The sequence below is a fragment of the Myxocyprinus asiaticus genome, chromosome 30, assembly GCF_019703515.2.
Source record: "Myxocyprinus asiaticus isolate MX2 ecotype Aquarium Trade chromosome 30, UBuf_Myxa_2, whole genome shotgun sequence".
NCBI classification, from domain to species: domain Eukaryota; kingdom Metazoa; phylum Chordata; class Actinopteri; order Cypriniformes; family Catostomidae; genus Myxocyprinus; species Myxocyprinus asiaticus.
The window spans coordinates 29397154-29414125 of record NC_059373.1 but is presented as its reverse complement, the minus strand read 5'-3'; the positions used below and the strand labels follow the sequence as shown (position 1 = coordinate 29414125).

Here is a 16972-nt window from a genome sequence, read left to right as displayed (position 1 = left end):
TTTCAAAAGTAATGTCATAAATAGTTTTGATTGATCAAGTAACGTCGTACAAAGTGCAGTAAACATGAAAAAAGCTAAATTAATATTTTGTGTGACCACCCTTGTCATCAAAACAGTGCCAATTACACCTGGACACAGTTTTTTAAGGTTCTTGGCAGATAGGATGTTTCAAGCATCTTTGATAATTCACCACAGATCTTCTATGTGATTAGGCTGTCTCAGTTGCTTCTGTCTCTTCATGTAATCTCAGGCTCACTCAATGTTCAGTGGGGGGCTCTGTGGGGGTCCATGCCATCTGCTGCAGGGCTCCCTGTTCCTCTATTCTATTCTGTTCTATTCACAAAAGAAATGTTTGGGAATCTAATATCTATATTTTTTATTAACACACTAAAGCAGAAGATAAAAATAACCATGTAAAGACAAATGTTTTTGTGAAAAATATTATGTGCCTAAGACTTTTGCACAGTACTGTATATCCAGCAGAAGTTAAATCAAAGAAAGATAAGAAGATGAAAGAGATGATCCTGAGGGAGAACCCAGAGATGCTGCTGTCTGACTACAGTGGACCAGAACTCAACAGAGTCTGGTGTAACCTGCTGTTCTTCACTGATCAGTCATCAGCCTGGCACAGCACTCTCATAACTGCCATGAACTGCAGCAGAAAAGGTGGCATCAGTAAAGGTAGACAAATCAATCTGGAAGGTGAAAAAGAGACAAAAAGCTGACTGTAAACTTGTATCACAACAGTATAGTCATGGTGCAGGGGTCAGAACCCAGCCTTGATGAATTCCAGAAGAATTTTATTAACTTTAAAATGGAGGTTCAGAAGTTACAGAAAGATACTGAGGTGAAGAGCAGTGTAGAGTCCTGCTCCACAATAGTCATAAACGGAGCCCTCAGCTAGAGCACCCCTGTAGCACACAGACACCCTGTCTCTCCTGCATCTCCAAAGATCAAGGCCTTGAGAGACAACATTGCTGAGCTGGAGGAGGACTACTTCATGTTTAAAGAGGAAACTACCAACAACCTCTGCCAGCTCCAAAACCAGACTAGCCACCTCAGCACACAACAACTTCAACAGCTCTGCTCTGCTGTCAGACAGCTGGAGGAGAACAACCAGGAGCTGCAAAAGGAGCTGAAGAGGGTGAGAGAGGAGCTGATCAAGAGAGATCAACACAGCAATATGCTGGATAAACAACTGGAGGAGATGAGACAACAGCTACACACAAACCCTGAAACATCACAACCACAGAACAATAGCAACACCGTGCCAGGACACAAACACTCAACACCTCTCCTCCTGAACACATCAGAAATACAACGCAACACCAGCAGTGTGTCAACACACAAATACACACCATACCATCCCCTGCAACCCTGCAGGTTTCTCAGGTCTCTCAAGCTTCTCAGAACTCCAAGAGAAAAGACATCAGCACCAGACAGAGATATCTACAGACCACAACAACATCCAACAGATAACAGAAGAGACAGCACAACATCATCATCCTCTGTGACTCTAACGGCAACCACCTCAACCAGAGATAACTGTTCTCCAGGAGAACTGTAAGGAAACTCTGGTGTCCCACTCACTCTGCTTTGAAGCTGCTGAGAGAGGATGTTTTGGGAACACCATCACACATTATACCGCACACTGAGATGAACGACCTCGGCACCAGGAGAGTGGATGTCACCAAAGCTCTAATCAACGTGGAGAAATCAGCTAGAGGAATCTACCCCAGTGCCACAGTCATCATCTCTACACTGCTGCCTCGCAGAGATGTTCCACAAAACGTCATCAATGCCATTAATGCAGAGATAACTGATGTGTGTGCACTCATTCTGAATGAGCACCTTTATGACTGTATCCACATTCATCGAGAGGGCATGAGAATATTTGCTAAAACAATCAAGGATGTAACACTGAACAGCTCTGAGCCAGTCTTCTACCATCTTCAGATCAGAAGTCTAAACTGTATCCCCTCCCAACCAGATTCTTCTGGAGAAAAGATAGCCCAGCCCAGTATGAATCTGAACTCCAAAGCACTCAGGTTGAGAACATGATAGATGCCTTTCTCCTCACATTTGGAGAAGACGAGAAAAGCATCAATTTGGCAACAAAACAATTGACTAACATTTTATTCACAGTTGCCAGCCAATCATTGAATTAATTAAAACTGAAAAGGAGAAAAAAGGAAATCACGAAAGCTGACTGGTTTGATAAAGAATGTCAAATGTCAAGAAAAGAACTACGATTGTTATCAAATAAAAAACACAGAGTTCCTGCAAATCAACTAACACGTAACAAGCCACTGCTTAAAAGCAAAAGAGCTGAACACACAACAAAGCTCAACAAAATAGAAGGAACAGTTAATAAAAATTAATTCTGGGAATTATAGAACAATTTAAAGTCCAAAAAAGAAGAACAAATTCCCATCTGTGACCCAAACACCTGGACAGAACATTTTGGAAAACTTTATATACAAAATGAACAAAACCCAACCCAAAAAATTTTGAATTCCCAACTATATAATCTGGAATGCACAATAAAGGGTCAATTAAATAATTTGGACACCCCCATAATCACTGAAGGAAAAATAAAAAATCTTGCGGCTCAGATGGAATATGCAATGAGATGTTGAAATATGGCAACCCCAACCCCAGCACTTCCTTCACCAGCTGAGGAAGTTCAACCTGCCATAGGCGCTGCTGATACAGTTCTACTCAGCAGTCATTGAGTCTGTCCTCTGCACCCCCAGGGGAGTGTGATGTTATGTGGGGACCTAAATGCAAGGACAGGTTCAGAATCGGACATTATAGATACCCATGGGAATAACCACATACTGAAAGCCAACACACATCTAACCCCCGCCACAACAACAGAACAATCCGGACAGTACAGTCAACAAAAACAGTAAGGAGTTAGTGTGTCTCTGTCGAGACCTGGGTCTGTATATGCTTAATGGTAGGATCCAAGGGGACTCTTTAGGTCGATTCACATACTGCTCAGCTCTTGGGGCTAGTGTAGTCGACTATGCCATTACAGACATGGACCCCTCCTACATACATGCATTCACTGTCAGACCACAGTCTTCCTTATCAGACCTCTGTCAAATTAATGTGTTCCTAAAGAATATTCAACACCACAGAACAGACCAAGGGCCCAGCAACCTGTTCAAACTAAACCCAACATACAAATGGTCCCCAAAATTATTTTTGTCCGAATTCCTTAGTGCAATTAGCTCCAAAGAAATGCTCAACCTAATCAATAGATTTAAAGTAAAACAGTTTATGGCTTACAAGATTGACGTAAATACAACAAATAAATTATATTTATCAAAGGTGCTCAAAGCAAACCTACTCCATTCAAACAAGAAAACTAAACTAAAAAGTTTAAGATTAAGATTAAACGAAAACTACTCAGACAGCTCTTCCACCAAAAACTCAGAGAGCCACACAAAGCTGAAACCAGACAAAATTTATTTAAAAAACTTAGTCAAAGAAATTTCTCCAGAAAATCTCACACCTGACCAGAAAAACATACATGCAATGAGTCAATTGGAATCTACAAAAAAACCCTTTAGACTATCAGAGAAGAATTGACAGATGCACTTAAGAAACTAAAACCCAGAAAGGCATGTGGTTTAGACCACATTAGAACAGAACTGCTGAAGCACTGCCCTGCAGTAATGCAGGAGGCCTTGTTGAAACTGTTCAAACTGGTTCTGCAAACTGGCTACTTTCCTTATACCTGGAGTATGGGCTCAATACACCCATTATAAAAGAGTGGAGACAAATTTGACCCTAATGACTACCGAGGTATTTGTGTGAACAGTAATCTGGTGAAGACTTTCTGTTGTATCCTGAATGCCCAGATACAGGCCTTCCTTACCAAACACAATGTCTTGAGTAAGAGTCAGATTGGATTTCTACCAAACCACTACACCACCGACCACATTCACATGCTATACACTATTGTCAGCCAGCACATTCATCAAAAAAGCAAAGGCAAAATTTATGCATGTTTTGTTGATTTAAAAAAAGCATTTGATTCCATTTGGCATAATGGTCTATATTATAAAATTCTACAATCCGACATTTGGGGGTAAAATGTACGACACTATCAAATCTATGTATTCGGACAACAGGTGCGGAGTTAAAATTGGCAATAAAAGAACAGAATTCTTCACTCAAGGGTGTGGACTGAGACAAGGCTGCAGTTTGAGTCCAACTCTGTTCAACTTTTACATTAAAGAGTTAGCAGCGCTACTGGAACAATCTGCAACACCCAGTCATACTCTAAATAATTCTGAAGTTAAATTTCTTCTCCATGCAGATGATCTGGTGCTGCTGTCCGCTACTGCACAAAGGCTACAGCAGCACCTGGACCTTCTGGAGAACTACTGTCAGAACTGGGCCCTGACAGTCAATTTGAAAAAAATAAAATAAAAAAAAAATAAAAAAATATGATCTTCTAGAAAAAAGTCAGATTACAGGAAACCAGATACACATTCACTCTGGGAAACACTGCAATAGAACACACCCTACACTACGACTACCTCGGTCTAAAAATCAGTGCTTCAGGGAGTTTTGGTCTGGCCGTGAATGCACTAAAAGAGAAAGCTAGAAGAGCATTCTATACTATTACACGAAAATTTACCCAAATAGACATTCCTGTAACAATTTGGTGTAAAATCTTATTTTTTAATTTTTTTTTTTTTTTTTTTTTTTATTATGCCTATTGCTCTCTACGGATGTGAGGTTTGGGGTCCAATCTGTCTGGTAGATTACTCTAGATGGGCAAACACCCCATAGAATCCCTGCATGCAGAATTCTGTAGAAACATTCTAAGAGTTCAGAGAAGAACACCTACTAATGCACGCCAGGCCGAACTAGGCAGATACCCCCTAATTATACAAATTGAAAAACGATCCCTAAAATTTTGGACACATCTAAATTCAAGTTCCCCTAACACACTGCAACATGAAGCCCTTAAAACCCAAGAGTTGAAGCCTAAAACCAGTCCCCTTTGTCAGCTGGCTCTGAAACTCACAAACCCACTAACAACTAACAAACACCAGTTTCAGACCAGCACTGCTGAACAAAACCAAATCAGAATAAACCAAATCATAAAAGAAAGCAAATATTCATATTTGGACCATTGGGGAAATTAAATTAAAAACCAAAGCAAACTGGAATGTTATTGGACCCTAAACAGAAAGTATAATCTGGCAGAATATCTCTACACTGTAAGAGATCCAAAACAGAGACGGATCCTCACCAAATACAGGCTCAGTGATCACAGTCTGGCCATAGAAAAAGGCAGACACAGACAAACAAAGGAAGAACAAGTCTGGTGAGAGGTGAGAGAGAAATACTTTGACAAACTCTCAAACCTCATGCCACAGTTTTCCAGTTCAGCAGAAACAGATCAAATGCAGGTGTTACTGGGGGAGGACAATCATGCATCAGTTGCAGCAAAATTCATTTTTGAAGAGCACACCCTCAGAAAACAATCACTGCCTTAATGTACTTCGGTCACAGTATTTTTTTTTTATGTTCATAATGTCTTGCTAAATGCTTATTTTATATTGTATAGTGTATATTGTTATTATTTTATTCATTACCTACCACTTTATTTTAATACTATTCATATTATTTGCAAGTTTTTTAAATTATTTTTTTGTCTTGTCATTATCTGTTTTGTGTATTAATGCTTTGGAAATATTGTATGTAACCACAATCATGCTAATAAAGTACTTTAAAATTGAAATTGAGAGATAGCGAGAGATTCAATGTCAGGACATGGGACAGGCCTGTCTTGATGTCCCTGCTTTCTTTTATCATGACATCTTTCTACATACTTGAATCTTGAGTAACTCCAGAAAATTCATACTGTATTAACTTTATTACTGAATAAAATTGAATTATCATGATCCCTATCTTCGTCTTTAAACACACATTATAGAACTGCTACCTGCAGGGATGGGAAGGAGTAATTGTATTTCATTAAAATACACTTAAATATTATATGGGGGAATTTGTGCTTTATTCAATCACTACTGAAGCAGAATATTTGTAATTATACTCAATTTCATTTCCACAGCAAAAATCATACTTTTTTTTTTATTACAATTTCATTTTTGGACTTTAAAGTACAACTTTATGTACAATTTATCAAATAAATTTTCTTTCTTACATCTTTTTTTTAAATGACTTATTACAAGATACATTTTATTATTGTTATTTTCAATAACTTTTCAAAAGTCCTTGATATACTTGGTCGTATAGTAAAAGCACCTTATTTTAGAAAACGCACCATTCCTGTCAATGCCTGAACATTGCAGTTTCCTTAAAGGTGCTGTAACACCAAGCGTACATTACCCACTCTTGGGTTTTCATTGTTTGGATGCACCAAACTCACTTGTTGAAATTTGTACATATTTCAGCTTAAAGCAAGTGTTATCAAGACACCTAATTCAATAACAGCCACCTAGTAGTAGGAATATTTTACGTGGTATTATCAAAAGCAAAACACTTATTTTACATTCAAAACTGCAAGTGTGCATGAATCCAACTAAACTGTAACAACAAAAAGTTTATTCATAATGTTCTGTACAACAGAATGGACAAAGTCACTGAAAAAAGTCACAATATTAAAAAGACATTAAACAACATACCACCTTAACATTACGTGAAGCTCAAAAGAGTACACAAGAGCTTAAGTTATCAATATATCTAGTCATGTATTTAAATGGATGCTTCAAAAAATTGATTTTCAACTTAAAAAATCTACTGAACATTACCAATGAACCACTGCACGCATGTCAAAACAATATACTACATATCTGTATACATTTTTATATTTTAAGTAATACTTTTAAAGCATACTTAAAATCCCAATGAGAAACCGGGTTGAATAGGGTGAAAAGGGTTATTTAGCTCACATTCTGGTCAATGCCGATGATCAATCAACTGACATATCTTAGAAAAATACTCTATTAACATAGTAGAAAAGTGTTTGAAGTTATAATCAACTGTTCCTATTTTATTATGTAGGGTCAAGCACTTGATCTTCACTACTGTGTAGATGTGACAGAGTTTTGAAAAAAGACATCTTATGCTGAGAGTGGGTTGGTGTGAAGATTGAGAGCTGTTGTATTATTTTTTTATCCCTGGACCTCAGTATCTGCTGCCCCCTCTGGGTCCTCATCATTGTAGATGTTCTCCGCCTGAATAAATAAAATACATAAAACAAAGTTGTGCAACAAATATGAGGAATTTAATTCTGTTAGACAGGCAAAAGTTCTCCTCTAAAATCCAAACACATTTGCAGGTGGCATACACTATCAGAGGGAATAGGTTGTTGATGAGTCACTGATGCAATCATGTGGAGTAAAAAAAAAAAAAAAAAAAAAAAAAAGGCAGATTAAAAAAAAAGCAGATAACGTTCTCACCATCTGCCAGACTTGCATGATGTTGTCCTCAGATACAGAACAAATAACCCACGGTTCATTTGGATTCCAAGAGAAGTCTGAAATCTTAGCTGTATGGCCTCCGTGAATAAACTAAAATAATAATAATAATAGATGAGCAATAATAACAGGATAATGAAATTTTGCTTTTCATGAAAACAAGTGTAAGATTGCATTAAATATTTCAAATAAGTTCATACTGAGCACATTCATTCAATAGCTCAAATAATATTTATGCAACCCGTACTTGTGTGCGTATATGTATATACTGTACATACTGTATATTATATATATCAGCATATGCAACTGAAAAACAAAATCCTGTAGACCATCAGTACTCACCAGTAGCTCAGGAGGTCCATCCTCTGCATCTTCGGGTGACTGTTCCTCACCGATTTTACTGCGGGGGGTGGGGGCGGGGGAGTCAATAATCATTAACACTGATAAAATATTACAAACCTACAATGAAGTAATTTTAGGTAAATTTTTAGTGCCACAAGTAGTGTGTAAAAATGATAAAACTGAGAAAACCCACCTGAGGTCCCACACATTGAGTCTCCTGTCTGTTCCACTGGAGGCCAGGATGGTCTCATTATGGGGCGACCACTGAACCTGTGGATGCACTCAGTCATTCAGAGTCACACAATCAACAGGTCGAAACATGTCATTTGCACTCATGGTAAGGGAGGTGTCAATACCTGGAAGATTTCATCTTTGTGTGACTCAAATGAGTGAAGTTTCAGCTTGAGGTTTCGCAGATCCCACAATGCAACAGTCTGTGACAGAGAAAAAGCAATATCTCTTTCAGCCAGAGGCCCACATAAAGAACCACATTTAATGAATGTTCACAGAGGCAACAGAACTTGAAGGCTGAATATAGTTCTCACTTTGTCAGCAGAACCAGTTGCCAGAATGAACTCGCTGTAAGGGTTGAAGGATAAGCAGTTGACCTCTGCAGTGTGGGCATCCACTGCATGACTGGGCTTGGATGTGTTATTGGAGCGCGTGTCCCAGCTGAAGAAAGAAGAGATGTCAAGATTTTTTAAACAGATACTAATAGCACACTACTGTTACAGCTTTGACAATATTACACTGTTTTGTACTGAAGTTATAAAGATTCATTACAAGAAACAAACAGAAGAAGAACTTGCATCATAAGCTTCTGGTCGTCAGCCACAGACCCAAAGAGCGACTCGTGTAGCAGGTGCCAGGACACATCCTCCACCACAGCAGTGTGCCCAGTGAAAATGGTCTTGGCGTCCACTATCTTTCCTTCCTTAGGCACTGTGCTGATGTCCCACAAACAGATAGTCTGCAGAGAAAAAAACTCCTTGTAGAAACATGGATACAATTCATGCTATCTACAATTAATGTATAAACCATAATAGCAGCAAAACACCTGAAACATTAGGTTTTCCTGCTGAAAACCAACAGGTGTTGTCACCATATAAGTAAGTTAAAGAGACTGTACAAATGTGTCTTACATGATCATCAGATGCACTCAGCAGGCAGCCACTCAGGTTGGGGTTCCAGGACAGACCATAACCCTCCTTCTGATGCCCCCTAAGACGCAGGTCAGGAGTGCACTCTCCGGAGGGGTCTCCAGGAGAACAGGAGGAAGAGTGTTTATGAACGTACAAGTATACAAATTCAAGCGCAAATCAATAATATGCCTCAAGATTCCCATAATCATCTTGTCTAACATATTATGATATATGAATATGGTAATCAAAGAACCCCAGACCAGAACAATGTTTCCAAAAGTGCCCATACCAGGTTTGGAGGGGTGCTTGGTGTAGTCAAAGACCAGCACATCACTTGTGGGGGTCTTGGTGGCAATGATGCAGGGGTTCTGTGGCATGTAGCGAGCCCTATTCACCTCTCCCTCATGATTAATTTTAATCTCAATCTCTATTTTGCCACTCACAGAGCCAAAACCACCAAACTCTGTAAACGGAGAGAGAAATGGATGTGATGACATGACATTGACAAGTGCATTAGTGGAGAGATGCACACACAGACTACATATTTAATCAAATTGCTGCCTTTTACGGTTTAATATTCACATTGGGTGACGTGGTGCTTTTTGTTGACGGTGAGAAACCATCATCAAAAGACACAGAAAGGGCTTCAATCCAAAATAAATGCTCAACTCAAATGGAAAAAGCACGACAGAAATAGATGACTACAGTACAGTTACGTAATATTCACTTTAATACTACTATTACTACTACAACAACTACAACTTCCACTAATAGTAATTGTATTATATTTAAGCAATATCACACATCTGTGATGCTCCGTTTTGCAGCACTTTATTTGACAAAAATAACTCCAATTTTGTATTTTGTGCTGTGAGGTTCTGTATAAAAGCACTTCATTAAATAATACAATATTATGTTGAAAACTGATTGTACTATTTTCATTTGATTAGAGCTTTAATGAATTTGTTTATTTAGACAGCATTTTCATGATTAAAAAAATCTTTAAAAAAAAAATAAATAAATTGGTATCAGGACAATCCATGGTAAAGGCCCTCACCTCCTTTTTCACTGTCATAATGTGAGGCATCAAACTGGGCATCATCATTGGGCAGCTGGACGCTGGCAATAACCAGATGGTTCTGCTCATCAGAGGTATGTGTGCCAAGAACCAGACGATGCACACTAAAATCCTTCCCTTCAGGTCTGTAAAATAAATAACACAGACATGCATATGAAAGGATCAACACTTTTATCATGCGCAACAGTAATAAAATAGGACCACCAAGGGACTGATATTGACTACCGGCTACCTTTAAGCACTACACTTAACAATGAATCACACAACACATCATGGAGTCAAAAAGGGTCCAACAAAAAAGTCCAAACGATCATTTTGCCACTATCTATACAGTAATCACAAAGTATTAGCTGTTTCAAGTCTAATGTCAGTAGGTGTGAATGGGGTACCTGGTGACATCGGGCAACCACTGAGCAGTAAGACTTGGCCACTCCAGTGCATGGGTCATTACCAGATCGTAGAGAAAAGGGGTGTTTTTCTTCCATATTTTGTATTCTTCATTTATCACCCTCTCCTCCACCGCGTCATCGAATGCAGCTGTAACACAAGGGGGCGGGAGAACGACAAGAGATCTGTCAAACGGCTGTAACGGGGCAACTTTAAAGAAGCTCAAGTTGAATATACAAGTTCTTTAGGTCTCATTTTTTTTCAATGGATGTTCGACAATAATATATGTTAATCTAATCTACATGCATCTTCACTAGATGTTGTCCAATCATGAACTCTCTAATAAACGACTTAAAGCACAGAGCACAATATTATGCACTTATCATCTCGATACACTGATTCAAAACAACAATGAAAGCGTCCAGGTACATAGTGATACATCTACTGAATGTACTGAATTCAATTCAACTTTAAAGGCAAACAGACTAGCCGGAGATAATTTAGCGCCAATTCTGCCACATAGCTTCATAGATTACTTCCGATCACGTTCCCATCATATAAAGAATGATTAAAAGGAATTTGCGCCGAATAACCAGTTGTTTAGGGATTAATACGTGCAGCAGCGTAAAGCCGTAATGATGTAGCAGTGTAGTGTCGTTATGGCGGGATTCGGCCTGCGCTGAACACAGTTCATTCAGCTAACAAACACCTCAGCAGCCGCTACCGGCTTCATATTACCCGCTGCCGCTAAAAGAAAGTAAAATGACTGGCAAGGAACCACACTAACCTTCTTTATCAGCCATAACGCCTCAACGAACAGCTCTCCCACACAGACTGAACCGATAGCGGGATACCGGTGAAGTTTCACGGGAGCGCAGCAGGATACTCTTTGTCTCGCGCCGGCGTGCACGTTCGCGCCAACTCCGACAGACACAGCAGAGCACGCGCCACCAATGAACGGCGAGGAGAAAAAGAGCAGCTTCTTCTGCAGAGAATGATGTTTCCGCACTAAGAAAAGCATACTGCCCTCTATTGACACAATGTGTCTATAGTGCTCATTTGGACCAAATTAAAGGAATAGTTCACCCAAAAATGAATATTTGCTGATAATTTACTCGCCCTCAGGCCATGCAAGATGTATATGACCTTCTTTCTTCATTAGAACAGGATTAAAGGCACAGGTAATCAGCATCAAAGTAATCCACACGACTCCAGTCGATTAAGGAATGTCTTGTGAAGTGAATCGATACGTTTGCGTAAAAAACAAACCGCTAATTAAAACGTTTTTAACTTTAAATCGGCGATTCCGGCAGCTCTCTGTAGCTGTTTGAATTGACCTAACTCTCGCGTGAAGTACGTTCCTCTGTGGTAAACAGAGCGGAACTTCTGAATTCTCATGTGAACGCGCCAACGTGATGGCGTCACGCGACAGCGATTTAAAAAAAGTTAATAATGTTTTAATTAGCGATTCTTTTTTCACATAAACATATAGATTCACTTCACACAGACATTACTTGATTGGCGGGAGTCATGTGGATTACTTTGATGCTGACAAAGTGTGCTTTTTGGACCGTCAAAAATTGGTGTCCATTCACTTGCATTGGATGAAGCTAAAAACCTAGGATACTTTCCTGTTCTGATGAAGAAAGAAGGTCACATACATCTTGGATGGAATGCGAGTAAATTATCAGCAAATTTTCATTTTTGGGTGAACTATTCCTTTAAGTTGATAAGTTAAAGGAACAGTTCATCCAAAAATGAAAATTCTCTCATCATTTACTCACCCTCATGCCATCCCAGATGTGTGTGACTTTCTTTCTTCTGCAGAACATAAGAAAATATTTTTAGAAGAATATCTCAGCTCTGTAGGTCCATACAATGCAAGTGAATGGTGACCGAACGTTTAAGCTCCAAAAAGCAGAGAAAGGCAGCATAAAAGTAATCCATATGACTTGAGTGGTTAAATCCATGTCTTCAGAAGTGATGCAATTGATTAAAAAATGAGAGAATCTTCATTTTTGGGTGAACTATCCCTTTAAGTGAATACATATTTTATGTTTTTCAGAAACATCATTAAAAAAACCTTTGGGCTTAAATTGTACATGTTTAACAAAACCAGAGTAGATTATTTTCCACGGTTGTTGTTATAACATCTATACATTCGGGTCATGGGACAATACCCACGTTCCAAGATGAAGTATTTCCGGGAATGTATTAATATTACTCACCTGCATACCTAAAGCACACACTTTTTACCATTCGAGAAGTGCGTCCTTCATTAAATGCAGTACATACTCTGACAGTATGAGATTTCAGACGCAACCAAAGTCTCGATTCACCATTACTGAGGGCACCTGAGTTTCATGGGTGTAAAGAAGAGTTGTCCGACAAATGAAAGAGGCACATTCTTGCAATAGAGTACATATAAAACACCTTTTATTCATAAAAAGATTAAAAGCAGTCCCATGACATATACACATTTGTCAAATAAAAATTGGCTGCAGGAAACTGATGTCTTTTAACACAGTACCTGAAGAGACTTCATGTAAAATCCATGTTAAAGTGATTGTTATTAAATGCTGTCTATATTTAGTCCCTTGCACTTTTCACATAGAGCTCAGAAGATTTTCCCTGGATTGTGCTTCTGTGTCTATGACTCGTCTCTCTGGGCACAAATGTAATGACATGGACCCTACAGTATATGTGCACTAAAAAGCTGGCCGCAGAGTTGAAAGTGTAAAACCCTACAATCTTCAGGATCCACATGATCTTTAGTCTTCTTCCCCCTCTGACTCAGACTCTGTAGGAGAGAATTAAAAAATTAGTGTGGTTGAGATTTACAGCTTGTATGGTAGAGGCTGTTATTTGTATGTAGTAGAATTCCTCACCTTCCTCTGCATTCTGAAGCCACTCCACAAATTTCTTCATTTGCTCCAGAAAAACACTTTTCCCTTTGGCAGCATGGGCATCTTTGTACCATTTTAAAATAGCTTCTTCACCAAGGACATCAGCTGTGGAATGACAGACAAACATATCTTACCTGTCATGTCTACTGTGCATTATATTAGTAAAATAGTCAGTTAGTGTAGGATGCTGTCAATAGGTACTTTTGTAGAAAAGCACCACTATTTTGCAGAAGGACTTCATGAAGTGGATGTTGTCGTAGCAGTACTCTTGAATCTTGAGCAGCAAGACCAGCTCTGATTGGCCCTGAGTACTGAACACAGCCAGGAGAGGTGCATAGTTCTATGGGGAAAGCACAGCATTGTTATTCGTCAGCAACCCAGCACCAATGTTGAAGCTTTGGAATTCATTAATCACTAAGAAAATAGAGCACAGCCATAAATACAACTGAATTATTATAATTTAGAAGTTAGTTGCTCTATAGAGAAGATGTTCCATTGTAACTATAGGACTGTAAAAAATATGAATATATTTACTTTATCTCGGTTTATTTTGGATTTAACATGTTGCCACACTCAGCTCTCTTTTAAGAAAAGAAAAAATATATGGTGTTATTATTGGTTATATATATACACACAGAAACTGTATTAAAATGCACCAGAAATGCACTGAAAACAATGCAAATCTGCAATAATTAAATATAAATATTTTCCCACACTTTATGGACACAATCTTACATTCAGTTTTGCCACTGACCGCCAGTTTTCTCATTCCCTTTTTTATGCATGTTTGTACAAACTATGGTGTGTTTGTATCATAGGTGATATGATAATTGTATCATTTTTTAGACCTTACACAGAACAGAATGAAACAGTTATAATGTCAGACTGAATAAATGCATTAACAGCATTAAACCGCCCTAGTTATAACTGTTGATAGTTATTGTTATTAACTTAGCATAATAAATTATAATAGAAATAGCATTAAGAAATGAGGTGCATGGCTGTGGAGTGATGGGTGCTGATACAATACCTTCAGATGTTTGAGAGCCTGCTCGGTGACCAGTTCTTCCTTTTTATTCCACTCAACAGCATTCATGAGGCAGGTCCACAGTAAGCCAATCACAGCCTGCTCCTGCAGATCATTCTTCTTCATCTCTTCTTTCACATACAACACGATCTGAACATAATTCACAAGCCTGTTAAATAGTAGTATAAGGCTTAGTGGTACTGCCTAGGTTACAAACAATCTTCTTTTTTCTTATACTCTAGTCCATTGTACTGACAGACTGATATACTGGATGTACCAAGCCAATTAATCAGATAATATAATCAGAGATCATCAGCATTAGCTGATTACTGATCTGCCTGCTTGGCCGAACAAAAGACTTGGTAGTTCCCCCTTATGTAATGTTCAAACTTATTTAAGCGTTGAGTAAATATTACGTAAAATATGTTTAGAAATATGCAATTCCAGCAATTTTGTGTACACCTCATTTGCCTTATTATTATGTATAATTTCTGGTACAGGCCATTGGCCTCCCTGTGCTCTAGATTTCGTATTGGCCATTGAAAAATCAATATCGGTCAACCAGCGGTGTAGTTAGACCCTGGCTGATAGGGCTGAAGCCCCTTTTGTTAATAGTCCCGAATGTTTTTTTGTGATGAGAAAAAAAAGAAAAAAAAAATGTAGTAAGGCTTAATGTTCATTACATCAGGGTACAAAAGCAACAAGGCAGGCTTCAATTCTGGCTTCAAATGTAAATTAATTCTGATCAGTGAGCCCAGCTTGCATTAATTGACATTTCGCACTTTGACTTTTACCTGCTGTTCGTGCTCAAGTTCATCAGACATGATATGAATGCCTCTTGTGGGAGCTTTCTATTTTGTCTCACAGGATTTCAGCATTTCTGTATCAGAGGCACTGAGGTTTTATTATGCAAGCCTTATTTCTAAATATATAATATATAAGCCTCATTTCTAATCTTCATTTGTTTTTAACAATCCACACACCATGTAGATTTTAATGCATGCACCAGTCATCTTGTTTGGTTATTTGGGTTTAGTCGGGAGTCGGTACGTAGGAATGAAGAAAAGTAGTAGCACAGTGAGCTATAAGTCTAAGTAGCACAATACATAGGTCTTAAAATGATAAAATCTCATTCATTCTAGTTCCTAGCATACCAAAATCCACAAAAGGAGGTAGATCCTTTTCCTATTTGGCTCCTAAACTATGGAATAGTCTCCCTAACACTGTACGGGATGCAGACACACTCACTCAGTTTAAGTCTAGACTAAAGATTCACCTATTCAGCAAAGCACACACCTAATTTATCCTTCAGATAATTACAATTAGGCTGCTTTAGTTAGGTCTGCCGGAACTAGAAACAATGATCATGATCTATAATTCTGCAATAAATTGAATGGCATCTACGCTAACATTATTCTATTTGTTTCCCTGTCTCAACCTTGGGATTCATATCCCGAGGTTACCAGAGCCGGCCAGATCCAGCTCTGTTCCTGCTTGGTGTCGGACTCCACTGCTAAGTGTCGCTGAGTGATGATGACAAACTACAGCCGGACATCACTTCAGTCTTTTATGATGGACTTCAGAGGAGCCAATTCCAGCTGTAAGACATGGGATACTTCATATGCCACAGCCTGAACCTTGGACTTAGGATGGACCCCACCGAACCTCATCGAAATGCCCTGCAGGTTGAACTGCGATGCACCTCATTGATCTCTGCCTGCATCACCATTGTCTATTGATGGACTGAATTCACTCTTGAAATGGAATGCATAGACGATCATTTAATTGCCAACAAAAGCCTTCATCAGCCAACTAACAAAGGACACTGCATCAATTTGAACTTCTGCAGTTAATCCAGGATGGACTTCAAAGACATTAGTCATTAAGCTTACAGTTCATATAAAACACTTTGTAAACACTGGACCTGAACACTTACTTAGTTTACAAATTTTAAACCATGACTTGCACTGCACATAAATAACTAATATTGCCATTATATTCATGCTGTTAGCCAGAGGGGAACTGGCCCCCACAGTGAGCCTGGTTTCTCCCAAGGTTATTTTTCTTCATTAACCAACATCTTATGGAGTTTTGTGCTCCTTACCTCAGTCGCCTTCGGCTTGCTCACTGGGGTTCTAAATACAGTTATTATTTACTTATTTAATGTTCTATTTTTATATACAATTTACAATCATATTTAATCAAATTACACAATGATCACTCTAAGACTTTATAGATAAGATACAGTTTCATTTTCTGTAAAGCTGCTTTGAAACGATGTGTGTTGTGAAAAGCGCTATACAAATTAAAATTACTTGACTTGATAAAATCTCACTAAAGTCAAACAGAAATGACTGACTGTATATGCGCTCTGCCTGTGCTGGTTCACATTTCTATGTCATGTGCGTGGAGTTAAACTGCTGCGTTTAAATAGCCTCTTTGAGGTGCTTTGATTTTTTCAAATTACAACCTAACTCTCGTTCAAATTTTCTAATTACATTGAACTTGTCAAATTATTGTACTTAAGTCTGCAAACCAGAGCAAAAGGGGAAAAAAAACATTCTTACCCTTTATCAAGTGTTGAAACTTTGCTTTGTTAAATTTCGCATAAGAATAAA

At 38.5% G+C, this 16972-nt stretch overlaps 2 protein-coding genes across 3 annotated transcripts in view; both read right to left on the bottom strand.

Moving 5' to 3' along the window:
* Window positions 1-6582: 6582 nt before the first annotated feature.
* On the bottom strand, window positions 6583-11370 carry LOC127421130 (histone-binding protein RBBP4). The gene is made up of 12 exons (XM_051663920.1): window positions 11209-11370; window positions 10424-10571; window positions 10014-10159; window positions 9246-9419; window positions 8957-9072; window positions 8624-8784; window positions 8360-8486; window positions 8171-8248; window positions 8008-8084; window positions 7815-7872; window positions 7455-7565; window positions 6583-7229 (listed from the first exon to the last, which is right to left on the bottom strand). Exons 1-12 carry the CDS (start codon window positions 11222-11224, stop codon window positions 7167-7169), a joined length of 1275 nt encoding a protein of 424 aa, XP_051519880.1. The 5' UTR covers window positions 11225-11370; the 3' UTR covers window positions 6583-7166.
* A 1465-nt stretch (window positions 11371-12835) lies between these two features.
* Window positions 12836-16972, bottom strand: part of LOC127421131 (eIF5-mimic protein 1) — a 28943-nt gene continuing 24806 nt past the window's right edge. For both annotated transcript variants that reach the window (XM_051663922.1, XM_051663921.1), the window contains exons 9-12: window positions 14358-14504; window positions 13529-13667; window positions 13310-13432; window positions 12836-13221 (exon numbers count right to left, since the gene is read on the bottom strand). In XM_051663922.1, the coding sequence (XP_051519882.1) occupies window positions 13193-13221; window positions 13310-13432; window positions 13529-13667; window positions 14358-14504 (438 nt within the window). In that variant the 3' untranslated portion in view covers window positions 12836-13192. The remainder of the gene's footprint in view (window positions 13222-13309; window positions 13433-13528; window positions 13668-14357; window positions 14505-16972) is intronic.

What these genes read in the sequence shown, in the direction of transcription:
- LOC127421130 (XM_051663920.1), bottom strand. An exon ending in CAAGCACCCCTCCAAACCTG is followed by an intron (nt 9,073 to 9,245) that starts GTATGGGCACTT and finishes GTTCTCCTGGAG; the next exon opens with ACCCCTCCGGAGAGTGCACT. An exon ending in TGAGTGCATCTGATGATCAT is followed by an intron (nt 8,785 to 8,956) that starts GTAAGACACATT and finishes TTTTCTCTGCAG; the next exon opens with ACTATCTGTTTGTGGGACAT.